The 27,569-nt window shown below is 36.4% G+C and overlaps 3 protein-coding genes and 1 long non-coding RNA gene across 5 annotated transcripts in view; 2 read left to right on the plus strand and 2 right to left on the minus strand.

The window, feature by feature from the left end:
- LOC128857269 (uncharacterized) overlaps positions 1–5,314 on the minus strand; it is a 112,448-nt gene extending 107,134 nt beyond the window's left edge. Inside the window, exon 1 of one of the 2 annotated variants that reach the window (XM_054092946.1) lies at positions 5,190–5,314. In XM_054092946.1, the coding sequence (XP_053948921.1) occupies positions 5,190–5,216 (27 nt within the window). In that variant the 5' untranslated portion in view covers positions 5,217–5,314. The remainder of the gene's footprint in view (positions 1–5,189) is intronic. The other variant, XM_054092952.1, reaches the window with a different exon arrangement.
- Positions 5,315–15,712: 10,398 nt separating this feature from the next.
- Positions 15,713–21,512, plus strand: LOC128857272 (uncharacterized). Its single transcript, XM_054092958.1, has 3 exons — positions 15,713–17,787; positions 17,854–18,026; positions 21,338–21,512. The coding sequence occupies exons 1-3, from the start codon at positions 16,077–16,079 to the stop codon at positions 21,425–21,427; spliced, it is 1,974 nt and encodes a 657-aa protein (XP_053948933.1). The 5' UTR covers positions 15,713–16,076; the 3' UTR covers positions 21,428–21,512.
- Positions 21,513–21,527: 15 nt separating this feature from the next.
- LOC128857273 (mitochondrial ornithine transporter 2) lies at positions 21,528–26,661 on the minus strand. Its single transcript, XM_054092959.1, has 5 exons — positions 25,877–26,661; positions 22,250–22,614; positions 22,089–22,170; positions 21,913–22,018; positions 21,528–21,834 (listed from the first exon to the last, which is right to left on the minus strand). Exons 1-5 carry the CDS (start codon positions 25,962–25,964, stop codon positions 21,528–21,530), a joined length of 948 nt encoding a protein of 315 aa, XP_053948934.1. The 5' UTR covers positions 25,965–26,661.
- LOC128857274 (uncharacterized) lies at positions 21,854–22,956 on the plus strand. Its single transcript, XR_008453913.1, has 2 exons — positions 21,854–22,049; positions 22,103–22,956. It is a non-coding gene; the product is annotated as an uncharacterized LOC128857274 (long non-coding RNA).
- Positions 26,662–27,569: the final 908 nt, after the last annotated feature.

Consider the following 27,569-nt stretch of genomic DNA (forward strand, 5'->3'; position numbering starts at 1 on the left):
TATTTATTTCCAACGCTAGATTTAATACGTTTAGAACTTTTGTCATTATTTTGCATGTAAGCATATGTTGATAATATAATTTCTTCATAATTTTGTAAATCATTATTTGTTACAGCTGTTGATGGTTCTTTTAAAGTTATTAATTCCCATAACCCTTTTGTTCCATTATAAGTTTTATTACTTAAAATAATATCATTATTACTAATTTTTACTTCAGTATTACCAATCCATAAATCTTTTCCATCTTCAGATCTTAGACCAAAAATATTGTCACATAATTTCATATCAGAATTATTTAAATTTAAATATTTCATTGCCATATTTCCAATTTTGTCTGAAATAAATTGTACTGGTGTAGATAACGTTTCATTTGCACTACGCAAAAGAGCGTCTTTTGATGTTGATGGAGTCAACTGTTCGCTCCGTGAACCTGTGCTAGTTGTTGGTGTACTTTCAACTAATTTTTGTTTGTTTGTTTTTCTAATTGGTGATAGTTGCTTTTCGTTAAATTCATTAGTTTGTAAATTCACATTATTGTTAGGTGGTTTATATTCATGTTGTGAATCGTTTCCTTTGGAAGTATATTCACTTTCAGTGTCGTTTCTTTTGGAAACTTGCTTGACATTGTCAAACGGTTTCGACTCCGTTGAAACATGTTCACTTTGTGAATGTCCATCTATTGTTTTTTTATATGATTGATTTGATTGATTTAAATCTACTATTAAATTTTTAAAGCTATCATTTAAATTGTGAACATTAATAACTGATTGATTTAATGGTTGAATAATTGCTTGAAGATCTTCATTAATTTTTTCTTGTTTTATTACTTTGTTTAAATTAAATTGTTGAAGTTTATTTTTTAAGTCTTTTTGTGTTTTAATATATTCTTTTAAAACTTTATCTGATATCATTGTTATTTAATTAAAATACATTTTAAATATTTTTGAAATGGATAAAGATGAATTTATTGATACTAAAAATAATGATTTTAAAATAGCAAAAGAGTTGCATAAACCAGTAAGAAAAAATTTTGAAAGAAGAAAAATTATTACTAAAGGCATAAATGAACTATGGGCAGCAGATTTACTAATTATGACAACAGTTAATGTTAGAATTAATAGAGGATACAAATATATGCTTAATGTAATTGATACATTTTCTAAATTTGCTTATATAGAACCATTAAAAAAGAAAGATGGAAAAACAACTTCTGAAGCATTTTTAAATATTATTAAAAAAGCAGGTTGTGCACCAAAATTACTTCATACAGATTCTGGTAAAGAATTTTTAAATAAACATTTCCAAGAAGTTTTAGATAAATACAATATTAACATGTATCAAACATTTAGTGAAAAGAAATCATCAATTGTAGAAAGATTTAATAGAACCATTAATGAAAAACTAAAAATACGATTTGAAATTCAGAAAAATACTAATTGGGTTGATGTAATTGATAAAATATTATATGAATATAATTACAAAGATGTACATAGAACTATTGGTATGAAACCATGTGAAGTAAATGAAAAAAATGAACAATTAATTTTTGATAATTGTTTTAAAATTAATAGAAACAATTTAGAAAAACCAGTTTTTAAAATTGGAGAAAAAGTAAGAATTCAATCACATAAAAAACAATTTGAAAACAAATATAAAAATAATTGGACTCGAGAAATATTTTATATTAGTAAAATTTATCCATCTAATCCAATAACATATTTAATAAGAGATTTAAGTTATGAACCAATATTGGGTAAATTTTATAAATTTGAACTTCAAAGAGTTCAAATTTGAAGTTTCAATTATTTTGCGTCCACCCTCTTCTAACGCTAAATACATACTGCACTTGTAACCATGTGTTGATGTATAAAAGCTTATCAAATATTATGCTTATCTTGCAGTTTGTGACTCGTATTCAACAGTATTTCATTTTTTTTTGGTTTGTGCTTATGCTTATTCTATTTATAGATTGTGAGCAATGTTGATAAGATCAGCATTGCTTGCTTTGCATACTACTCAGCTGTAATTACATTACTTCAGAATATGATGTTTAGATGAGTTGGTTAAGCAGTTGGAATTATAACAATAATTTTGTTGCAAGTTCAAATCTGACTCAAAGACTCTTGTTTTGAGGAGTTCGTCGTTTTTTTTGAAAGGTACTTTAAAAAATAAATGTATCCTTTTTTGTTTTTTTTTTTGAATAGATTACTTTAAATATTTTGTAATCAATATTTTAACATTTTTTCACTTAATAGACATCGACCCAACACAAAATTTTAACTGTACCAACCTAAATATTGATTACTAGTACATCAAAAATAGATATCTTTAATATCTTAAAAATATTAACTACGAGTAACAATAATTTAGGGTTGGACTCTTCGACCCACATCAAAATTTAAACGTTTATTTTGTGAGATAATATAAGCTAAAAAAATGAGTTAAATGTTAAAAAATGTTAAAATTTTGAGTAACTGTAAGTTAAAAAAATGAGTTAAATGGTAAAAATGTTAAATTTTTGAGTTAAAATGATAAAAATGTTAAAATTTTAACATTTTTGATATTGTCTTGTACCCTGGGATATACATACTACTGACGAATACTCAAAATGTAGCTTTCGCACTCTTCAGAGCAATCCATATCCCTACTATTTACTGCCTATCCTTAGTGATAAGTATATATATATCGTCCTATGACTCCGAGGGGGAGACAAGGGCCGCGACAAGGTTCCTACATTTCCCCTCTGTCATTCGCCAACCTCTTGCTTTTACTCCAGGTTTTGTTTGTTTTGAATACATCGGCTTCCAGATTGCTCCTTCAGATCAGTGCTAGTGTGCCTCTACGACGGCTGCCTTGAGGCGGTTTGGCCTCTCCTTAACACGTGCCCGAGCCAGCCTCATTTACTTTTCAGAATTTCTAGGCGCATTGGTGCCTGGTTACAACGACTCTACAGGTCAGCGTTTGATATCATGTCGGGCCAGAAAATTCTTAGTATTTTGCGGAGAGAAAGATTGGTGAACACCTGCAGCGTTTAGAGGTTAGAAGCTGCAAGATTCCAGCTTTCGCAACCGCGCATAAGAGCGGACTTCACTTTGGAGCTAAATATTTTTATTTTTGTGCGCCGTGTGATAATCGTCGAGTTCCACACTGCATTTAAAACACCGAAAGCTTGCTTTGCTTTCTTTATACGGGTTTCGATGACTTCTCTTGAGCCACCATTAGTAGATTTAATACTCCACAAATAGCAAAGAAGTCCACGTCTTCGGGCTCAGCGTTACTGATTTTTGCGTATAGTTAGTGTTTACACGCATCAACTTTGTTTTGGCAATGTTTATTTTTAGGCCTACTTCTGCGGCAGTTTGTGCTACCAGCGCTAATGTCTGCAAAAGTGTGAGCCATAAGACAAATATCGTCAGCATAATCAAGATCTTCGAGACGTCCATTTAGTCTCCATGTTATTCCTTTAGTTTCGGGTGTAGCTTTGCTCATCACGACTTCCAAAACAATGTTAAAGAGTAGAGGTGATAGAGCGCAGCTTTGTCGGACTCCAGTAGTGACCGATAGAAGTCCACTCAGTTCCTTTTTATGTAAGATGCGACAGTTAGCGTTTGTGTATAATGGTAGGATTAGCTCGATTAGAAGTTTTGGTATACCATTAGGTTAGGTTAGGTTAGCCTGGTTGGCTACAAGCCACGCATAGACCTTTTGCTCCCTAGCGATACCAGATGGAGACCTCTATGAATACTGAGAGTAGACATCATGTAGGATGTCAACGCTTTTGGCGAATATAAGCAGAGCTGGAAGATCCGCTTTTGAGACGTTCTCCAGACCCTGAAACAATGGGGCTCCCAGGCATTTTAAACACGTTTTTAGTAATGGCGGACGAACGCACAGAAGGTGTTCTAAAGTTTCCTTAACCTCCTCTCTGCATTTCCTGCATTTGTCTGTGTTAGCAATCCCTATCTTGTACGCATATGCAGCCAACAGATTATGACCTGTTAGCATACCTATGATAGTTCTGCAGTCCTTTCACGAGAGCGTAAGTTCAAATTGAGTCAGTTTTTTGACGTTAGTTCCACACATGACTTGCTGTTTTGCATGTGGTTAGATTAGTCCACCTAGCTTCCACTCGCCTTTTCATGTAGTCGTCCATTTCATTGTATATTGTATTTAGCGGTTTTGGTATGTCGTTCTCTTGTTCAAAAGGTTTTCATATCTTCAATACATTCGACACAGAGTGACGTAGGACTATTTCGACGGTTTAATTTAAACAATTCTTATACATTTTTTTCAGTACTACAGATTTTTTGTGATCTCATATTTTTTATCCTCTTTAACAAGGATATTGACCACTTTTTTAATATGATCTTTTCGTGCCCAACGATGAAATTTTCTTTGCCAGGATCTACGATGTAACAAGATTTTCCTCCGCTTTTAATTTCATTCATTATAATTCAGTTTTTAGTTAAATTTTTAATAAGAAGAATAAAACAGAAAATTTGTGCTTTTTATTAATATAAATGGTCTCATGAGTTAATGAATGAACTAACTCTGAATTTATTAATCTGTGTGTTTAAAGCCACACAAAATATTAAATTTACGTCCATTGTCTATACAAATTCACTCTATACACATTTATCTTCCCCTTACAACAAAAACTATACGTAACAGGAGACAAATTATCTCTACACAGTGAACACGTAACTTTATGCATCCCTTACATACATTCGATGAATTCATAAAATTGATGGGCTCATTCCCTCTCTTTCTACTACTAGAAAATCACGAATTGCTTTGAAAAATATCTGCTTTACAGGGTTCGTTTATCTTACAACAAAAAATATCTCTGTGCAATGAACTCTACTCGATACGTCGTGTAATCGGTTTAGTAAACCTAAAACAAAATGGCCTACACTCTATCTCCTGCTGCTCTCTCGAGGCATATTTTCAAAATCATTCAGAACTCACGCTCTTCTTTACGAACGACTCTCTCCCGCTCAAAGTGCTACTACCTCTCTGATTACCTTCTTTCGCCTTTGTTTACTCATCTGCATATATTATCACACACAAACACACACACGTACTTCTGAACAAACGTGCAAAACAAAATGAAAAAAACTTGGGAACTTTTGCATATGTGGCAGAAATGTTTGGGACACTTTACAATTCTTATTATTCGAACAACTTACCAATTCTTTTTCTACTCCTGCAGACATTTTTAAAGTTTTATTTACTTTTTCACTTTAAATAATTTCACAATTTAAAGAGCAGTCACAACTCGTCACAAACAACATCTAATACAAGTCGGCACTAACAAACTGAATGGGGAAAATGAAAGGGAAGAGCAAAACTCTGTAAAATGCTGCTGCTTTCTGGTTGGCAAAGTGTACGTGTATACGTACTCGTACATACATATATATTGACTGTACGTTTAACAGGTCAACCACTGTTGTCTGAGAAATCATCACGAGAGGAATGTTGATGGTGATATTTGCTGTTGTTACATTAGAAAAAGTACTTGAATCAAAATTTACTATTTTATGAATCATTTAATTATTGCTTAGATTTATAACGGTAATCAGTTAGCAAATCATTTGTGCCTTGTGTTCATATCCACTTATAAAAAGCGTTATTACCAGCTAAAATAAGAAAAAAAAACAAGTCATTCTCACCAATTTTTCGCAGTGTTTTAGCTAAACACCGTTCAAATAATATATTTATGTATGTATGTTCACTTTTGCCTCCCAGGAAATCTCTTCGTTATAGAATCGATAGAATACCCTACATCGACCAGATAGTGCTCATCAGTTTGCTTCTCAATAGAATCGTCGACACGTGTATGTATGTAGATGTAATCAGCTGACATAATAAATGCAACGGGATAAAGTACGGAAAATCATTTACCAGTTTAATATATCGCACATGTTACGTTAAAGCGTAACAACTTAAAATCTGAACATTTTCAGTAGAGACGAAAAACTGTTTCCGTAAATATTAATAATATATTACAAGGAAAAAATATGTAATTGCACGAAAATATCATTAAAAGCAATATAACGGTTGTTTCATTCTTATTTGTTTAGTAGTTGCGCTAAAATAACAAATTTTTGAGTTGTTACTCTTTTCCTGAAATTTTTTTATACACTTAGTGGTATATTTTAAACAAATCGTTTGGTTGTAAACAGGCACAATTCAAAATGTTACACTTTATGTGACACAAATTTGTTCAAACACTTGAAGACAATTAAAAATGTAACTCTTTAGTTGAGACGAAGGAGTCATTCTGAAAACAAAGAGAGAGTCATAACGGTTTTTTTAACGAAAGACTAGACAAACCACTGAACGATTTTTACAGTGGGTAGAGATGACCACTGTACATTGTTTTCTTGCAAAAAACTAAAATTTGGAAATTTTGAGTTGTTACGCTTTAACGTAATAAGTGCGATATGTAAAATGTGCCATTGGGTATTAATTGGGCACAACAAAGTAGCAAAGAAAATGAAATATAAGTAAAGATAAATGAAATATATTAGGCGCGCAATTAAGTTCTCGCTGGTTTTTTTTTGATGAAAATACATTTTTACCATTTCTGAAAAAAATACTGGCTATTACTTTTTCCCATCTTTCTGCTAGATCTCGTATACCGTCGCGTAAAACTGTTCATCTTTTGAGGCTATCCACGGATCAAGTCATTTTTTGACGTCGTCATATGAAAGGAACTGCTGGTCAGATAGACCAAGTACCATCGATCGGAACAGGTGATAATCGGCCGGCGCAATATCTAGAGAATATGGCGGGTGGGGTAGGATTGGCCATTCCAGTGTTTCCAGATAGGTTTTAATGGGTTTGGCAAAGTGTGGCCGAGCGTTGTTATGCCTCTCCGCGTATTGCGGCCGCTTCTAGAGCAGTGCTCGGCTCAATCGCATCAATTGAAGTAGATACCGATCCCCAGTGATGCTTCCGGTTGGTTTTAAGAGTTCATAATAAAACACACCAACTTGGTCACACAAAAACCTCTGCTGAGTGGACGCAAACACGAACTTTTCATAGGCGGGCAAAACATGAAAAATATGAGTGGAAAAGGGGGACTTCTCGAATAAAGTGTGATTTTTCTCATTCATACATTAGGTTGGTTTGCGGCGTGACTTTATGAACGCTCACGAGATAAACAATTTGTATTTCCGGGTTTTTGCCAGTAGTTAAGTTTCACTAAGGCGGGCGCCGTAGCCGAATGGGTTGGTGCGTGACTACTATTCGGATTTCACAGAGAGAACGTAGGTTCCAATCTCGGTGAAACACCAAAAATTAAGAAATACATTTTTCTAATAGCGGTCGCCCCTCGGCAGGTAATGACAATCCTCCGAGTGTATTTCTGCCATGGAAAAGCTCCTCATAAGAATATCTGCCGTTCGGAGTCGGCTTGAAATTGTAGGTCCTTTCATTTGTGGAACAATGTCAAGATGCACGCCACAAATAGGAGGAGGAGCTCGGCCAAACACCCAAACGAGGGTGTACGCGCCAATTATATATATATATAAGTTTCACTAATCAAATCTTGCAAACAATAGATAAAAAATAATTAATTCAGTGCATTTGGTAAAATGTTCTCACTGAGCCTCTGTATGAAATTAAAAAAAAAATAAATCCGATTTTCCTTATTAGTATCAAAAGTGGAGAAAGACATACAAAAAAAAAAAAAATATTCAGACAAAATGCATGTGTGGAGACAGTAACTTTACTCTCTCATGGGCGGACAAAAGTTGACTGATGGTGAGTGTTCGCTTAAGGGAGGTTTCCCTGTATATGTATAAAAATGATAAGGGGCGTTAGTTTAAATTATCAATTAACATAAAATATTTAACAAAATCAAAAGAAAAACAAAAAAAAAAAAAAAGGATTGTCATGGCAATGATCAGATATACATATATCTTTTTCGAAACCGTTTTGAGTTTCAACTTATTTACTTAGAAAATAAGCACATAAAATTTGTGGTAATTCTGTTTTGGTGGTTCAAATGTCAAAGTCGGTTTTGTTTACATTCTGATTGAAATTCGTCAAAAACTTAACCTTCAAGCAGTACACTTTTTTTGTATTGGAAACAGCTGTTGGAATGATATCCTTGATTAACCTAATTGTCAAATCTGAATGTCACGGTTGCCTTAAGGTCCAATTGGGAATGCCATAGCATAGCCATAACCATAAAAATTAGCTCTTCTGATCGCAAGTACGAAGAGCTTTGCGAACGATTATTGGTGCTAACTATTAACTAAAAACATGCCCGCAGGTACCTATTGAATTTTGGGTTTAGCCATACTTATAAGCAACACTGAAATAATTGGCAAAGCCATCTGGATATTCCAGACAGAAAATTTGAAAAATTTTAGAAGAGCAACAAAAATGTATTGACTTAGTGGAAGTTTAATATTTTGATTTTTTCATTACTCATCTTTAATTAATTATCAAATCAGACTATAGAACAAAACAACTTAACTACTTCTTAAAAATAATTAAATAAGGGGCATCATTGCACTCATATATGTCTCTAGTCAAAGGAGCCAATATTTGGCATAACTGTACTTTTCAATTCCTACAAAAAATATGGAAACGCTGGTAGGGCCGGCGGAAGAGGAAAAATCTGAGTATCTCAACCTCAACAAATTTTCCAGTTGCGAAGGCTTGAAGAGATTTGAAAAATCGAGCAGAATTCGTATCGAATCGACCTTCTAGAGGTCGAATACTTCAAAACACATCTTTTGGAACATTTCTTTTGGCGTTGAAAACAGATGTCCTTGTTCTTGATTAAAGTCGTAGCGATTTAGAAGTTTTCGTCGTCGAAGCAATTGTGGCTCATCGATGTCAAATTTTCCCGAATTCTTGATGCATTTTTCCCATATTACGTCGAATTTCGCTTCCCGGGAGTCAATCAAATAATACGAGTATTTCACTGCCTCAACTTTTTGGTACGAATCATTGGCGCTATATTCAGAATTTTGTAAATCCTCGTTCAATATTTCGGTTCTGTCAATTCATATTGTTTCAATCATCATATTGTTATTCAGATAAAAATTGACCTTTGCTTCAAGATTCCGAGTATTGGATCCAGTACAGCGTGATGTATGATAGTTTTTCTTGATCCCACTTTTGTGTAACACTAAACAAAACATAATAATTCCATTAAAAATATATTTCTTAATTTTCGTATATCACTAAACATTATCTAAGTAAAAAAATATATATCTTAATGCCATTCAAAAATATTAGCCCCAATTTTCATAATTAATGTTATAAATTTTTATTTTATTGAATGTCAACACACATATGTATACATATATACCTACAGATGTAGAATCCCAATAGTTAAAATAGCACAATATTTATAGGGTAAAATGTTATGTTAAATGCCGCCAAACTTGTGTGCTTTCGTATTTGCCTATTCGTAGTAGTGTAAAGCAGGATAGAAATACATACAAAGCAAACAAGTCTACTCACATTTAAATGCTGGTGGATCAACGCTTTGCGAGCAACAGATACTCAAGAAGAAGAAGCAACACTGAGAGAGTAGTTAAGCAGCTGCTGAAAAATCCACTGGCAACTAACAGAGCAGCAAACCAGTACTGTTAATAGTAGAACAGCTGACGAGCAAAGTGGAATTGTGATAGAAATTTAGTGAACGCAATTTTCTTTTATTTGCTATTACTAATGATTAAAACAAGTGTTAAATTTGTTGATTAAACTTTTTCAACAATGTTCCAGTGACGAACAGTTTCTAAATTTATTAAATGCGTGCTGTTGCAAAAAAGAAACAAGCAACAAAAACAAAAGCGGGGGCATTTACAAACCTCACTGAAAAGCAGCTGATTGTTAGCGTACACGCGCGGGCACAACGTTTGCTGTTTTTATAGATTGTCTTAATTTTGTGTTGTTATGGAATAGTGCAGCAAGTTGAATAAAAAACTTCAAAATGTTCAGCGTGCCTTTAACATGCAGCAGTTTTGGTAGGCTGCGTGCAATCTATCAATTGGTAGCCGCCAACCCATTAAGGAGCAGTGTGCCAGTTAATTAAATTAAATTTACAGAAATACATATGTATGTGCACTTGTTTGCAACAGAGACAAATTTGTGTTTAAAAAATCACCCAGCTTCCTCGTATTTCCAATAACACTTATTTCCGCTCTTTCCATTGATCTGGCAGCCTCGATCAACCATGGCAACATCACAAAAGAAGTGAGGCACAATTAACGAGATCGTGAACAATCATTACATTTGTTGGCAAGCCTGGCAAGAATCACCATCAAAATAGTGACTATCTCAACAACGCCTCATAAAATATACACATACATACATATGAATGTATACACATACCTTGTGTCGTGCTGCCCTAAGAGCGGCATTACAGTATGTTAACAGCATTGGTTTGCAAAAACTCTCATCAATAAAACAGATGTATACATATAAATAGATATGTATATACGTGAGTATGTGGATACGACGTACGCACATCGTTCAATATCATAGGATTCCTGGTACCACGGCTCGGCTTCTTTGCACGAGATTTGTGTGTAGACACACACATACATATACACTTCTTGCTATGACTTCTAGGAGGGGAAAGATGTTGCATGCATGTATTTTTATTTTTGTATGTACATACATACATATGTACGAAGGTAATGAGGCCAATTTCAGGTTTGTGAGAATTTTAGGATTGACGCTCATGTAATATATTCCTACTGGCAAAAAATCAATGTGAGCAGAGAGCACGGAGTTTATTGCTGTGCTATGATTTAATGTTATTAAATAAAAAAATATAGACACACGATGTTACGTACGTATTTTAATCTCTTGAGAGATTAAATGCTTCTGCGCATATTCCAACCAGCTTGAGTTTGTGCTCTAAAGTACGATACAATATACATACATACTTCTTCTTCTTAATTCGCGCGATAACCGCTTACACGAGTTTGTCCGAGTTTAACAAAGCGCGCCAGTCGTTTCCTTCTCGTGCTAATCGCCGCCAATTGGACACACCAAGTGAAGCCTAGTCCTTTTCCACCTGATCTTTCCAACGCAGAGGAGGCCTTTCTCTTCCTCTGCTACCACGAGCTGGTACGGCATCGAATACTTTCAAAGCCGGAGCGTTTGTATCCATTCGGATGACATGTCCCAGCCAACGTAGCCGCTGGATCTTTATTCGCTGCGCTATGTCTATGTCGTCGTAAAGCTCATACAGCTCATCGTTCCATCGTCTGCGATATTCGCCAATGCCAATGTGCAAAGGTCCAAAAATCTTATGCAGAATCTTTCTCTCAAACACTACAAGCGTCGCTTCATCGGATGTTCTCATCGTCCAAGCTTCTGCGCCATACGTTAGGACGGGCATAATGAGAGCCTTGTAGAGTGTTAGTTTTGTTCGTCGAGAGAGGGCTTTACTGCTCAGTTATATATATGTACATACACACATAAATAATTCTAATACAATTTGGAACGAATATCGTCCGAAGTCAATCTCACATCGATAAACACGAAGTGCAACTTAAAAAAACAATTTCTTTACTTCTGTTCTGAGCGAGTATTCACCAAATCACTTTAAATCGGAAAGGTTGCTGTCTTTCTTGCCAAAAGCGCTGTTTACATACCATTTGAACAAGAAAACGACATACTGAAACCTTTGAATGCGGTATTCATTGGCATGGGACGCTGGGGACATGAAAACACGAATAGACAAGAGGTGGAATAATCTAGCCGCTTTTTTGCCGAATTTTTGACACTTCGAACGTGATTCTTTTGACAATGTTGCCAGAATTTTACTTTCACAAATCATGCAACACTGCGGTTGTGATTGAAGCTCGAACAAGCCTACATTCTCTCAGTCGTGGATCTAAGTCATACGATTGTGCGGAAATCTCTTCGTTATAGAATCGATAGAATACCCTACATCGACCAGATACTGCTCATCACTTTGCTTCTCAATAGAATCGTCGACACGTGTATGTATGTAGATGTAATCAGCTGACATAATAAATGCAACGGGATAAAGTACGGAAAATCATTTACCAGTTTAATATATGTAAAATGTGCCATTGGGTATTAATTTGACACAACAAAGTAGTAAAGAAAATGAAATATAAGTAAAGAGAAATGAAATATATTAGGCGCGCAATTAAGTTCTTGCTGTTTTTTTTTGATGAAAATACATTTTTACCATTTCTGAAAAAATGGTTACAAGTGCATCATTGAAAGTATTGCCCATCGCTGGCTACTACCTTTTCTTATCTTTCTGCTAGATCTCGTATACCGTCGCGTAAAACTGTTCATCTTTTGAGGCTATCCACGGATCAAGTCATTTTTTTACGTCTTCATATGAAAGGAACTGCTGGTCAGCTAGACCAAGTGCCATCGATCGGAACAGGTGATAATCGGCCGGCGCAATATCTAGAGAATATGGCGAGTGGGGTAGGATTTGTCATTCTAGTGTTTCCAGGTAGGTTTTAATGGGTTTGGCAACGTGTGGCCGAGCGTTGTCATGTTGTAGAATCACTTTTTCATGCTTCTCCGCGTATTGCGGCCGCTTCTCGCGCAGTGCTCGGCTCAATCGCATCAATTGAAGTAGATACCGATCCCCAGTGATGGTTCCGGTTGGTTTTAAGAGTTCATAATAAAACACACCAACTTGGTCACCCAAAAACCTCTGCTGAGTGGACGCAAACACGAACTTTTCATAGGCGGGCAAAACATGAAAAATATGAGTGGAAAAAGGGGACTTCTCGAATAAAGTGTAATTTTTCTCATTCATACATTAGGTTGGTTTGCGGCGTGACTTTATGAACGCTCACGAGATAAACAATTTGTATTTCCGGGTTTTTGCCAGTAGTTAAGTTTCACTAAGGCGGGCGCCGTAGCCGAATGGGTTGGTGCATGACTACTATTCGGATTTCACAGAGAGAACGTAGGTTCCAATCTCGGTGAAACACCAAAAATTAAGAAACACATTTTTCTAATAGCGGTCGCCCCTCGGCAGGCAATGACAATCCTCCGAGTGTATTTCTGCCATGGAAAAGCTCCTCATAAGAATATCTGCCATTCGGAGTCGGCTTGAAACTGTAGGTCCTTTCATTTGTGGAACAACGTCAAGATGCACGCCACAAATAGGAGGAGGAGCTCGGCCAAACACGCAAACGAGGGTGTACGCGCCAATTATATATATATATATAAGTTTCACTAATCAAATCTTGCAAACCATAGATAAAAAATAATTAATTCAGTGCATTTGGTAAAATGTTATCACTGATCCTCTGTATGAAATTTTAAAATAAGTTATTCCGATTTCCTTATTAGGTTCAAAAGTGTAAAAACTCAAGTTGCGCTCGTTACCAAAAATAAAAAAATTATTCGGGCAAAATGGATGTGTGGAGGCAATAACTTTACTCTCTCTTGGGCAAACAAAAGTTGACTGACGGTGGGTGTTCGCTTAAGGGAGGTTTCCCTGTATATGTATAAAAATGATAAGGGGCGTTAGTTTAAATTACAAATTAACATAAAATATTTAACCAAAACAAAAAAAAAAAATCAAGAAAAAAAAATGAATTGTCATGGTAATGATCTTTGTCGAAACCGTTTTGAGTTTCAACTCATTTATTTAGAAAAGAAGCACATAAAATTTGTGGTAATTCTGTTATGGTAGTTCAGATGTCAAAGTCGGTTTGGTTTACATTCTGATTGAAATTCGTGGAAAACTTAACCTTCAAGCAGTACACTATTTTTGTTTTGGAAACAGCTGTTGGAATGATGGCCTTGATTAACCTAATTGTCACATCTGAATGTCACGGTTGCCTTAAGGTCCAACTATTAGTGCCATAGCATAGCCATAACCACAGAAATTAGCTGTTCTGATCGCAAGTACGTCTTAACTATAACAATGACCGCAGGTACCTATATAATTTTAGTTTTTAGCCACACTGAAATATTTTAAGCAACACTGAAATATTTGACAAAGCCATCTGGATATTCCAGACAGAGAATTTGAAATGAGGAACAAAAAATGTATTGACTTAGTGGAAGTTTAATATTTTGATTTTTTCATTATTCATCTTTAATTAATTAACAAATAAGACTGTAGAACAAAACAAGTTAACTGCTTCTTAAAAATAATGAAATAAGGGGCTTCATTGCACTCATATAGGTCTCTAGTCAAAGGAGCAAATTTTTGACACAACTGTACTTTTGAATTCCCACAAAAAATATGGAAACGCTGTGCAGATTGGGTATGGGAACTTTGGGAATTCACCTTTTCGAAACGGTAAGACAATCCACTGAATTATTCAGAAGGTGAACTACAAAATTGCATGCTATTTTTGCGAATTCCACGTTAATATCAAGTTTTTATGGTAATTTCATGAGTAATCGACATCAGCAGCTCTAATTTAGCTTTTAAGCGCGTAGTAATTTAGAAGAACAATACTCTTGCGAAGGGGTTTCAGCGTGATGTATGATAGTTTTTCTTGATCCCACTTTTGTGTAACACTAAGTATCATCTAACTTAAGGGGTTATACGCAGTTATGACTTTCAAAAAAATCGATTTTTTTATTGCATTTTTGTAATGTACATATATTCAAAAGTATACGCACGAAATTTGAAGTAGATCTAAGCAATACTTTCGGAGTTATACCTAAATATGTAGAGATGCCTCGGCACGTTTTAAGGTAGGTATTGAAACTTTAAACGTGTTTTTTTCAAAACGGCATTTTTCAAGTCGGTGTACACGATATCTCGAAAACGGCTTGTTTGATCGGTCAACCGTTTTAACTCAATCTTTAAAGATACATTTTCTAGTAATTAATCGTTCCTTTTGTAAATCTGATACTTATTTTCCACTTTATAATCAATTTACGGCCAAATTTTAACGTAAAAATCGAAATCATTCCTTTTAAAAGCTGCCATTTTGTGAAAATTCACTATTTTGATTAGCCGAACGATTAATTACTAGATAATCTAATATATTAACAAAATTTGTTTGGTTTTTTGATTTCAGATAATCCAATCCTGAGTTACGATGTACACCGTAAATCGTCTTTTTTTAAAGGAGGTTCCAGAAATCGCCTGCAGCGCGCTCTATAATCAACATTTTCATAAATAAAAAATTTTGTTACTTCTTGAAGGATGCTTTTATAACCGCCAAAAATTTTCAAATTAAAATATTCTGAAGTTTCTTCAGGATAAATCCTTGACAACCCGTATTTTATTTGCTTCATAACTGCGTATAACCCCTTAAAACAAAACATAATAATGCCATTAAAAATATATTTCTTAATTTTCGTATATCACTAAACATTATCTAAGTAAAAAAATATATATCTTAATGCCATTCAAAAATATTAGCCCCAATTTTCATAATTAATGTTATAAATTTTTATTTTATTGAATGTCAACACACATATGTATACATATATACCTACAGATGTAGAATCCCAATAGTTAAAATAGCACAATATTTATAGGGTAAAATGTTATGTTAAATGCCGCCAAACTTGTGTGCTTTCGTATTTGCCTATTCGTAGTAGTGTAAAGCAGGATAGAAATACATACAAAGCAAACAAGTCTACTCACATTTAAATGCTGGTGGATCAACGCTTTGCGAGCAACAGATACTCAAGAAGAAGAAGCAACACTGAGAGAGTAGTTAAGCAGCTGCTGAAAAATCCACTGGCAACTAACAGAGCAGCAAACCAGTACTGTTAATAGTAGAACAGCTGACGAGCAAAGTGGAATTGTGATAGAAATTTAGTGAACGCAATTTTCTTTTATTTGCTATTACTAATGATTAAAACAAGTGTTAAATTTGTTGATTAAACTTTTTCAACAATGTTCCAGTGACGAACAGTTTCTAAATTTATTAAATGCGTGCTGTTGCAAAAAAGAAACAAGCAACAAAAACAAAAGCGGGGGCATTTACAAACCTCACTGAAAAGCAGCTGATTGTTAGCGTACACGCGCGGGCACAACGTTTGCTGTTTTTATAGATTGTCTTAATTTTGTGTTGTTATGGAATAGTGCAGCAAGTTGAATAAAAAACTTCAAAATGTTCAGCGTGCCTTTAACATGCAGCAGTTTTGGTAGGCTGCGTGCAATCTATCAATTGGTAGCCGCCAACCCATTAAGGAGCAGTGTGCCAGTTCGGCCACCGGTTGCATGCTTTCATCTTAACCACGCGAATGCGTCTAAACTTTTCATGGACAAGGAGAACAAGCACGCACACGATGTACTAGAGCAATCACTAAAACCATATAAAATTTTCCGTTTGGATGTAAACGCAACAGCTATTGACATTTTGCCTGAAGCGCCAGAGCTGCCTGCATTGGCGCTAACCTTAAAAACGGCTGATGCTACAATTGACGAAGTGTTCGGTGCTTTCACTGCCTTGACACAATATTGCATACGCACAAATACCCGCATCTCGGATGAGCGTTTCACGGAATTTTGTCAACATTTCTGTGATCAAAGCCATCAGCTAAGCGATGAACAGCTTTTGGCAACGCTGCGACAATTGGCGCAATTGCCAGAAGAGGTGTCCGTGCGTGAACCCAATTATATGCAATTGTGGAACAATTTAGATGTGGAGAGTTGTCGCCGCATTGAGCGTTGGACCAGTGATGAGTTGTTGTTGGCATGTGATGCTTGGTACGCATTGAACTTGGCGCGCGTTTCAGAGTTCGTATGGGAGGCGTTGCGTAAGTTGGGACGCAAGATAAGACGCATGCAACCCGAACAAATGGTGCAAGCCATGTTCTACTGCAACATTTTACGACGGCCTGTGTTCGAAATGTTTGAATTCGAAGTGAATTTGGCGCGCTGTGCCGACACTATGTCCTTGCAGGAGTTGGGTGTCATGTCGATGGGATTCTTTAAGACAAAAACCCCCATACGAAATCCAAAATTGCTGGATCATCTGTACACGCGTTTAATGAGCGAAACACAAACTGTGGATGATATTACATTGGTGGCTATTTTAAAAGTGCTCCGTTATAGCAGCAAGCTGCCCCAGGTGCCGCAAATGATGCAATTAATGGACGTCTTACAAGCACAAGTAGCGCGCATTTCACTAATGAGTTGCTTGCATTTGGCGCTCTTTGGCGTTGAGTTGCAGTGCTGTCATGATGGCGTTTTAGAACTGGTGCTGCAACGTTTCAACGCCGAAATAGAGCATGCACGCCTAAAGGATATGGAGCGCATATGCTTGGCCATTAGCGTATTCAATTATCGCAGTCCAAATGGTGTGGAACAGGAGTTATGTGCAAAAATTTTATCCTTACTTGGCACGAAACTTGATGAAATCATGAAGTATCCGCGTTGTTTTGCCGCTTGCGTGCATTACCTAACTTTGTGTGGCTATCATAATGAGGAAATGCTGACATCTGTGCTGGACAAGCGCTTTATAGATCACGCCTATGGCAAAAATATAACATTAGGGCGTGAAATCTTCAATTTAGATTCTTTTGTGAAAATTAATTTGAAAGAATCTGGTTATGCGGGCAATCAATTGCCGGAGAAATCGCGCCGTTCAATGGGCAAAGTGCTGACGCAGTATATACCGGAACGAAATACCAAATTTAGATTAAATCATACGGACCGTATTTTGCTGGAGATCAAGGAGACATGTGAACGCATACTGCGTCCAAATACGTTGAAGCATATTTTGCCACACTTTCAGCGACCGGATGTGATTATTTGCTATGACAATAAAAATCGGCAAGCGTTATCGCTTGCAAGCAGCTGTCCAGAAGATTATAGCGGTAGTTAATTGTGCATTTTTGTTTTATGGTAGAAAGTTAAAATTAAATTCACATCTTTTATTACAGGTGATATTTTGACGCGAACACTACTTTTGGGTGATTCTGACAGTCCGGAAGTGGACACAGTAGCTATCGTGATTGTGGGCTGGAATAATATGGTTAAGGAGAAGCAAAGATTCACGGGCTTATTTGAGATGAAGCTAAAACAGTTGCGCCTTCTCGGACATAAACCTGTGCCAGTGAGTATTTAATGCATTATTAGTAGAAAAAACACAATTAGTGGTAATCCGCGGCTTTTTAGTAGAAAAACCAAAATTTGTGGTGATCTGCGGCTTTTTAGTAGAAAAACCAAAATTTGTGGTGATCTGCGGCTTTTTAGTAGAAAAACTACAATTGGTGTTGACCTGCGGCTATTAAGGGGGGAAACCGGTTAAGGAGGCCGAAATTTTGGTGTTTTTCGAGAATTCTTTTATTAAGGAAGGAATAATCAGAAATTTTTTAAACATGGAGCGTATTTTACTCATATTTTTAAGTACATTTTAAAATTCTTTCAAGCCATTTTCGCCGGAAATAGTGGTGTTAGAGCGTGTTGTCCATGGACGAATGTCATCCGAGTATCTTGCTGGTGGGCATTCCGGAAATTGCAATTTTTTTTTTTTCGTTAACAGCATGTTTCCTAAGAATATGAACTTAATTGTGATAAAATAATATTGAAAATTGCATATCTGCGAGGCGCTTGAAGACAATGTAATTTTTTCATACCATATTTTTTCATCTACTTTGCTTAAAAAAAACATTTTCAATGATAATATTATCCCAGAATGAGGTTCATATGAATTAGGATTGAATAAAAAATACTCCGAAAAAAATTTATAACGATTGGTCGATCGCTTTTTGAGCTAGAGTGCCCACCAGTTGAAAAAAAGTAGTTTCGAGAAAAACGTCGTTCTAACTAATGCTGAAAACAGTAAAGCCCGTAAACGCAATTCCGACTCAGCTGTTTCGATCAAACTAATGAGAACCCCATGTAAACGAAAAGTTCCTTCCTTCCGTATCGTATTACCGTAGATTTTATTTCACGATTATAAAAAAAAATTCCGTAATTCCGACCCAGCTGATTGCTCTCTCACCACACAGTGTTGCTAAGCAGTACATTTCGAAATCATTTACAAAATAAACTTAGAAAAATGATAATTTTTGTTAAAATAGCTTAAAAATACTGTTGAATACTGTTGTAAGGCATTCCGTGCGGTCTTCAGTGTTTTCAGCATAACGCGCGCTACGGTGCGGAACCAACGGGCAATCACTTAAGTGCTCCTAGAATCGAGAATAATGCGAATTTCGCTTTAAAATTTTTACCACATTCTTGAGTAGTTACACTAACAATTTATGCAATAAAAAAAGGCGATTTTTTGATATGTCTAAACTGGTTTCCCCCTTAAAGAAAATTTCGATTTTATTTTTTTACAAATTTAAATTATTTTACATGGTGTTTTAAAATCGTGGAAAACTATCAAAAATATTAGGTATGTTCATGTAAAAATTATCCAGTAACTTGCCAGTCACTTGATTTTCCAGAACTTGCTCTCAAATAAAAATAAATACAAATTAGAAAAAAGGATATGAACGCAAAACCAGTAACAATGTGCAAGTTTTACGAAGAGCTGATTAAATTGTTGTTGGGGAAAAATCACAAAAATTAAAACAAATTTCACTTAAACTACCTCGTATTAAATTCATGGAAAAATAAAGCAAAATAACGAGCTTCGGATTCACATGATTTCATTTTGTGCACAATAATTTGTTCCATTTAATCTTCCCAGTGTACAAAAAAGGAGACAAGCGAGTATGTGAAAATTATCGTGGTATTTCACTGCTTAACTCTGCTTATAAGGTTTTTACTAATGCCCTCTATCATCGTATCAATGAATATGCAGAGACCATTATTGAAGACTATCAGTGTGGATTCCGCAAGGGAAAGTCCACAATCGACCAGCGCTTTGTCCTCAGTCAAATCTTTGAAAAACACCACGAATTTGAAAAGGATATTCACTGCCCTTTTATAGATTTCAAACAAGCGTTCGATAGCGTCAGGAGAGTTAAAATTTTTTACGTACTGCTTAGCCTAGAAATTCCAGCAAAACTTACAAGGCTAATCATCGTTACGCTCACGGATACAAAAGCAAAGGTAATCATCCAAGTGAAGCTCACAGAGTCATCCGCAATTGAATCTGGTATCAAGCAAGGTGATGCACTATCCTCTGCCATATTCAATTTGATGCTGCATTTTGTTATAAAAGAAGTCAGCAAAGGTGGTACATTACTAATTACAAAAACAACGCAAATATGTGCCTATGCAGACGATATCGCCATTCTTTGGAGGAATACGAACGACTTAAATGAAACCTTTTAAAAAATTGGCAAAATTGCCAACGATATTGGCCTCTTCGTTAACGAGTGTAAAACGAAATACATGCTGAAAACAAGACGGCACACAAATGCACAGAATTTTCATGTAAGTGCATATACTTTTGAAGCCAACGGACCAATTAAAAATGAAGATGGCAGCTACAGAATTAGGTACAATTCGGAATCGAACAAACTTATCCAAGACGAGACAGCTGTGCGTTTTGTAAAGGCGCAGCGTATTTGGTGGCTAGGTCACGTGCTCCGTATGCCTGCTGAGTCCGCTGTAAGGAAAGCCATGACTGGCAAGATAATTGGTGCGGAGGCGAAGGGAAGACCGAAAAACCGATGGATAGACGCTGTAGGAAGCGATCTCACAGCAATTGGAATTCGCAACTACGAAGGCAAAGCAAGCGTTAGAACAGTTTGGAGAAGTTTTGTGAAGAAAGCTTTGACGCACCCTGCGTTGTAATGCTGTGAATGAATGAATGAATGAATGAATTTTTCCATTTCATCATCGCTGTCAGATGGAGAACATTCCAGTAGAAATTGCAATTCGCAAATTCTAATTCGGGTTTATTTTTATTTTGCGATCAGCTGTTTGTCTCCTTGCGAATTCTTACAAGCAAAAGTTTATTCGGGTAAAAACTTGCAACTTCCCCTCAAAATGAAATGCCATTTTGCTCTCTCACTTTCCCCTGCTTTGCAAGCTTTTTTGGGAACATGAACTCCAAAATGTGATAGTTTGTTACAAATGATTTGCTTCATTAACAGACCTATTGTTATATGTGCGTATATATGTATGTATGCGAAAATATATGCAATTTTTTGGTTGAATAGATTGAAAATTTTCGCTTCAACTTTCATAGTCTCACCAATGTAGTCTACTTCCTGAAAAGGCAGTAAAACTGTTTACATTCTTGTCAATATTTATTTTTTCTAAGCAGATTTTAAAATGCCTGTTGTCCTTACGAATTCTTAACTTAAACTAACATATGTACATACACGCATACATAAAGCCATACTAGTTTAAAATTATACATTCCGTTATTTTGTTACGCTTTCATAACCAAAAAAATACACTTAACTGAGTTTTACTTAAAATTAACGTTTAATATTTCTTACATCTACTTAAATATTGCAGATATATTGGCACGAATGGCGCGCACTAGAGACCCCAATCGACCGTCAGCAATTCCTGAGAAGAAAATTAGCAAATGCCATTAATTATTAGCATTAAATGTACAAATAAGTATCTCAAAGTTAGTTAGCAAATTTTGTACCTAAGAAAAATAATTCAGAACGAATTATAATGGAAACTCTTTCTGGTCCTTCTATACATTTAATGCATCGAATTTTTTGTGCAGCATCTTTTTCGTATATTCATACACTACAAAGAGTGTTGCAGTTGCTGGAATGGTGCGCAGCACTGAGGGTAGCAGCCCATTATAGAGCGCCATTATGCCTTCTTTGCGTAAAATATCAAGTCCCACTGACATCATGCCGCGATTCAAATTTCGCACCTGTATACGACTCTTAATTACATCGGCGGGGAAGATCATTGTCCATAGCATGACGCCACCTACAGCGCCGGCAATCATTGTATTAAGTGGACCAATATCGTCCTTTGATTGACCGGGTCTGAAAGGGAAATTTATTATTATTATTTTTTTTTTTTAAACTAGCAATTATACAGATTTATAAGATTATTAAACTTACTTCGCCAGCAATTCACGCGTTGCCTCATAGCTGCCAAAGAAGAAAAAGTAGCCGGGCATTTCGCGCATAAAAGTCGGCGTGAGACCGCGAAAGAAGCCGGGAATACCTAACGTAGCGCGCCAAAGCAAACATTTATGGTAAATTTACGCTTATTGGTTATTTGTATTATAACTCACCCTCTGCTTTGTAGATCATTCTAGTTAATTTCCATGGCGTCATGTGTTCATTTGCTGGTACTCCAGGACAACACTCGGCTGACTAAAAATACATTTAATATACTTAATTTAATATTTAGATTAGAAAATAATGGCGAGTGGCGAATTGCTCGTTGACATACCTCCCGTAACGCCTGTAATTTACACTTCACCAACTCCGTCGGACACAGCGCGAATGTGGAGAAGAATGCCGCAAAGAAACCGGCGAACGCATTTTCTGTTGTATTCAATTGGTTGGTGTGTTGTTTTCCCACAAGACATGCGACAAACGACTGACAACCACCATACGCCGCAAATAGCACTGAATTCTCAGCAACATTGGCTACTACAGCGGGCACGCTGCCCGCATACAGACCATGAACGATGCCGTCCTTTTTGTAGGTATTCACAAAGCAATCGAACATATTTTTGTAGAGAAATGGAAAAGTTTGTTGCTTCACCTTGACAGTGTCCAGTGGCTGGGAGACATATACTTGCGCCGCACCACCTTGAGGAAAAGGAAAGAAAAAATGTATAAATAAATTGTCAATAGAAATTAAAACCATTTGAAAAAAAGCAAAGGAGAGCTCAGTATCCGGACAATTGACGTGTCAACAACTAAAGGGGTTTCCAATAAGAGGTGTTATTGTGATATTCAAAGAATGGTTTCGTTGCTTGTGTGGCACGTAGCGCGTTTGTTAAAAATAAACGATTTCTAGATCATTACCATCCAATTACAGCCATAAAAAATCGTTAATCATATCTCGATAGCGCAATCCATTCACCGTAACTGTTGCTCCAGCTTCATTTTCGAAAAAGTAAGGCCCATCCGCAAACTGGGCTTTGAGGGTTGTGCTAGGGCTATCTTTCCGAGCAGGCAAGATTGGAAAGAGGGGAGAGTCCATACGGATATAGATACCTCTGTTTTCACTGACGGATCCAAAATGGCGTGTGGAGTGGTCAGCCAGCATTTCTGTCTGCTTTAAGCTGCCGGAAACAAGCAGTGCTTTTCAAGCAGAGGTCTTCGCGATCCTGCAGGCATGCAGAATGCTTCGGGATCGCTGTTGGGAGGGAGACATTAATATTTTTTCCGATAGTCAAGTTGCGATCAAGGCCCTGTCGTCCCCGTATTGCAGCTCTCTTTTGGGGGAACTCCTGTAAGGAGGAATGTCAAACGTCTCGAACGTGCAGGAAACATTTCCCTTATCTGGGTTCCTGGGCACAGGAATATAGAGGGAAATGAAATTGCCGGTGAGCTTGCCAGAAAGGGGTTCGAGTTTTACGAACCGTCTCTGCCAAATTTTCACCATTTTTATAGTGAATTTTAATAATTTCAATGCGTTGTTTAAGCGTGTATCGTTCCATTTTTATTAATGGTGTGGTTTCTACTTGTCAAATATCAAAAAATTACAGCTTCAAAAGTTCCAGCTGTCCCCTTCTCAGACATCGGAGTCCCCTTGACCGTCGTTAAAGGGAAACTACACAATTTCTTTCTAGAAAAAGCGCAAGACAGATGGTGGTCTGTCCCATCGTGTGCTATTTCGAAAACACTACGGCCTCAATACGATAGAAACAGAGCGCTTAAGGTGACGGGAATCCCCCGCCATTCAATTTCCAAACTCATTGCGGTGGTCACTGGTCACTGGGTGATCGGTACTCATGCTTGGAATTCCGTACAACCCCTATTGCAGGAGCTATGGGGATCCTGCAGAGAAAGAGACTGTTGAACACTTTCTCTGCAAATGTCCGGCTCTGGCGGCTAGGCGCTTGAGATTCTTTAGCGTGCAACAGCACTGGATGCCTACCTACCTACCTAAGGTCCAATGACTTCGCCGGACCATAAACCGCACTAAACACTCATACGTTGAGGATAGAGAGGCTTTTCAACAATAACTCTTGGATTTTCTGAGCCCCAGGTCCGACAATTTTGCTTTTGACGAAGCCACCGAGGTGGAAATGGGTCTTATCACTCAAGATGATTTTTCGATGGAATTTCGGATCATTTTCATGCATTTCAACAACCCAATCAGCAAAGACACGACGTTGTTGATGATCGGCCGGCTTAGGTTCTTGTGTTAACTGGACTTTATAAGCCTTAAGAGTCAAATTTTTATGCAAAATACGGTGTAACGACGTTTGTGGAATTCCTAATTCTAAACAAACGACGAGGAATGGACAGACCTGGGTTTTTTGGGCTGTTCTTGAGCGACGTGCATGGGATTTATTCTTCACATCACTAACTTGTCCCAACAGCTCGCATTTTTTCACTAATTTCTGAATTGCGGTCCGACAAGGTGCTTCTCGAGGACTCAAAAATGTTCCGAGTTTTACGAACCGTCTCTGCCAAATTTTCACCATTTTTATAGTGAATTTTAATAATTTCAATGCGTTGTTTAAGCGTGTATCGTTCCATTTCTATTAATGGCGTAGTTTCTACTTGTCAAATATCAAAAAATGACAGCTACAAAAGTGACATCTACCGAAATAGCGGACTATTCAAAATAATACCTGTTATTGGAAAACCCTTTATTTTATGTTTAGGCGGTTCTACGCTACTGGAATGATTTGGGTGTATACTCGGCCAAAGCCTGTCACTCCAGCAGCTTCCCCAAACATTAATGGGAAATGATTATGCTATTACAAGAACAATAACTATTTTATATATTCAGTAAATGTAAGTAAGTGGCCGTCGTAGCCGAATGATTTGGTGCGTGACTAGCATTCGGGCGTGTGTAGGTTCGAATCTTCGTGCATGAAACGGCAAAATGATAGAAAAAGCTTTTTTTTTAAATAGCGGTCGCCCTTCAGCAGGCAATGACAAACCTCCGAGTGTATTTCTCCTCATAAAAGCCAATTTGCCGGGGTTTTAGGCCATTCCATTTGTGGAATCAAGACGCACGCCACAAATAGGCGAAGGAGCTGGGCTAAACACGTAACACGAGAGTACACGCCAATTACTTATTTATTTATTTATTTAATTGAATAGTAATATTTTAGCCTTTGCCATAAATAATTTTTTTGATTAGCGGCGAATACACAATAAAGATAGACAAAGTGCTTGTCGAGATGCCAAAACAAAAACAACCATTTCAATTATTTACACACGACTTTTGAGGTATTTAGCACGGCGAAAAAAATCTAATTTTGCGATAATTTGTTAATCAGCAATTGATTTATAGCAGTGCATAACGCATGTGAAGATTTCTATGGCAAAGATTTGGTACATTTGACCGACGTCTTCTCTAGTAATGGGCTACTCATGATGTCGCTTTTCTCATCCAATTAAAAAACATAATTTTGTTGCGCTGTGTAATTATCTTTTATCGAATTTTCTATTTTTTTTTCAAAGTATTTTGAATGGCACACACACATTTAACTCAATTGATAAGCTTGGGGGTCTGGCACTGTTATCACCACACACATTAAATGCATGTACCTATGTATGTTCATATATTATAAGGCAGCTAAACTCTTCCACAATGCTTTAATAAACGAGTAACCAATTTCCATTTCACTTTATGACACTTTCTTGCATCATTCATTCATTCATTCACGCGCCCGATACACACAAAGCGACATACAAATACGCTGCATAAGTACAACCACACATACATGCGTAGGTGTATGCAGGTATGTTCATGTTTTTATTTAAGTCAAAAGCGCCTCTACACGTGCCTTTGCTACACTTCTGTATATAAATTTTCATTTGCATATATACATATACAAATACACATACACTTGGTTGATTCCTAAATTCATTGCCCACTTACCCAGTGATCCCGCCACAAATTCAACAATTCGACTCCGTACAACACTTGGTGGCGTTGGCGGTCCTGATTCGTTATTCTCCCAAAACATTGCTGCTCGATATTCCTTCGCTTATAATTAGATGATGAGTATCATAAAAAAAACACTTGCTTTCACATCCAATTGTAACAACAGTTAATTCGCTCAATAGTTATCGGTGGCTCAAATTTTTCCACACGCCCATTTATCAAATACTTGAATCAACTTTGGAGAACCGACAGCGTCTGCGCTGCCTCAACTAAATATAAATATCTATCCCGCCACTTAAGACTGATCAGCTGCGCTTAAGTATGACTGCCACTTGGTGTCTGCTGTGGAATACTGCGCTGCCGCTGACTGGACTCGAATGCTGCTCGCGCACAGTTGTTGTTGGTTTCTTATCAACGAGAGCGTAAATGCGAAAACACAAAATGTTCTGTTGGCTCTCTGTTCCCCTGCGTCAGTTGCTCTTTCGCCGTTTCTTGCATGTGTGCACATACATTTGCACTCGTACTCGTTTAATGTGGCAATGTGGTTGCTCTTTCGCGCCTTCAATGCTATGTTATCAAAATTTATAAGTTATTGAAATTACTTTAGTTTTATTGCGATTTTTAGATTTTTGTCTCAATTTTTAATCTTTCTAATCTTAACTTTCAGCTGATAAAAGCGGGGAGTGAAATTCGTATCGCTACTAATACAATTCACATAAAGTTTATATTTGCTTAAGTTCATAGTTGTTTTTGTATATTGACTTTAGGTTGATACAGTTGAATAAACAGAAATTCAAAAATAAAATAAAAATAAAACAGCTACGTTACTTTTGGTGCGAAATAAGAAAGGTGACAGCGAGTTTCTGCCAAACTTGAAGGAAATATATTTTAAATAGAATAAAAAAACTGAATGTATTTATAGGGTGTTACAATATGTAATACTATAAGCAATGCTACGTCTGAAACGCGAATGATGCGCGAATGATTGTTCAGAATTAATATAAAAAACAAAAATTATTTTCGATTTTTGTTTTTAGAATTCAGAAAAATCGCAGGGAAATATTTAGTATAATGTCCATCGCTTTGAGAAAAAAGGTTAAACGGGGGGGATAGAGGGGTGTATCCCCATCTTAAAACTGAAAACCGCACCTGCCGGAGGCTTATAGTTTTTAAGTAATTTAATGTTAAAGTTCTGCAATTTAATGAAAAGTTGGTGTTGCCATACACCTGAAATAAAAACGAAGTTCGTATGCAGGGATGTTCAGTGGAAGATCCATTGTAAAACTGCAGTATTTTTTGCTGTCATTAAAAATTAAGAAATATTTTTGAAAATAAAAGCATACAACTCATCGAAATTTAAAAACAATGGTATTAAGCGTATCACAAAAAATAATAAAGTAATTAAAAACCAAAAATTACGATTGCTTCCATCAGTTTTACAAACGGGTCCTTATGCCTTTTATAAACAGATTTTCTCCATAAAAATTCGATTATCATGTCTGCAAACCAAATAGGGCGTCGTAGTTGTCTTTATTAAAAAACTCGTTTCCTTTCAGAAAAATAACCCTCATCAGTCCAACTTCGTCTACGCAATCCACAGTATTTTTGTGTAGAACTCCTTTCCGTGTTAAAACCATTAAACCCAAAATGAAAACGTCATATGCGTGTATGTAGTAAGGAGGCACAA

The sequence above is a fragment of the Anastrepha ludens genome, chromosome 3, assembly GCF_028408465.1.
Source record: "Anastrepha ludens isolate Willacy chromosome 3, idAnaLude1.1, whole genome shotgun sequence".
Classification (NCBI taxonomy): domain Eukaryota; kingdom Metazoa; phylum Arthropoda; class Insecta; order Diptera; family Tephritidae; genus Anastrepha; species Anastrepha ludens.

Coding starts and splice junctions, on each gene's coding strand:
- LOC128857273 (XM_054092959.1), bottom strand. CDS start 25,964: ATGTTTTGGGAGAATAACGAATCAGGACCGCCAACGCCACCAAGTGTT. Junction 22,615..25,876: donor ATTTGTGGCGGGATCACTGG/GTAAGTGGGCAA, acceptor CTTTTCCTCAAG/GTGGTGCGGCGCAAGTATAT. Junction 22,019..22,088: donor AATGATCTACAAAGCAGAGG/GTGAGTTATAAT, acceptor GCGCTACGTTAG/GTATTCCCGGCTTCTTTCGC.
- LOC128857272 (XM_054092958.1), top strand. CDS start 16,077: ATGTTCAGCGTGCCTTTAACATGCAGCAGTTTTGGTAGGCTGCGTGCA. Junction 17,788..17,853: donor CTGTCCAGAAGATTATAGCG/GTAGTTAATTGT, acceptor CTTTTATTACAG/GTGATATTTTGACGCGAACA. Junction 18,027..21,337: donor TCGGACATAAACCTGTGCCA/GTGAGTATTTAA, acceptor TAAATATTGCAG/ATATATTGGCACGAATGGCG.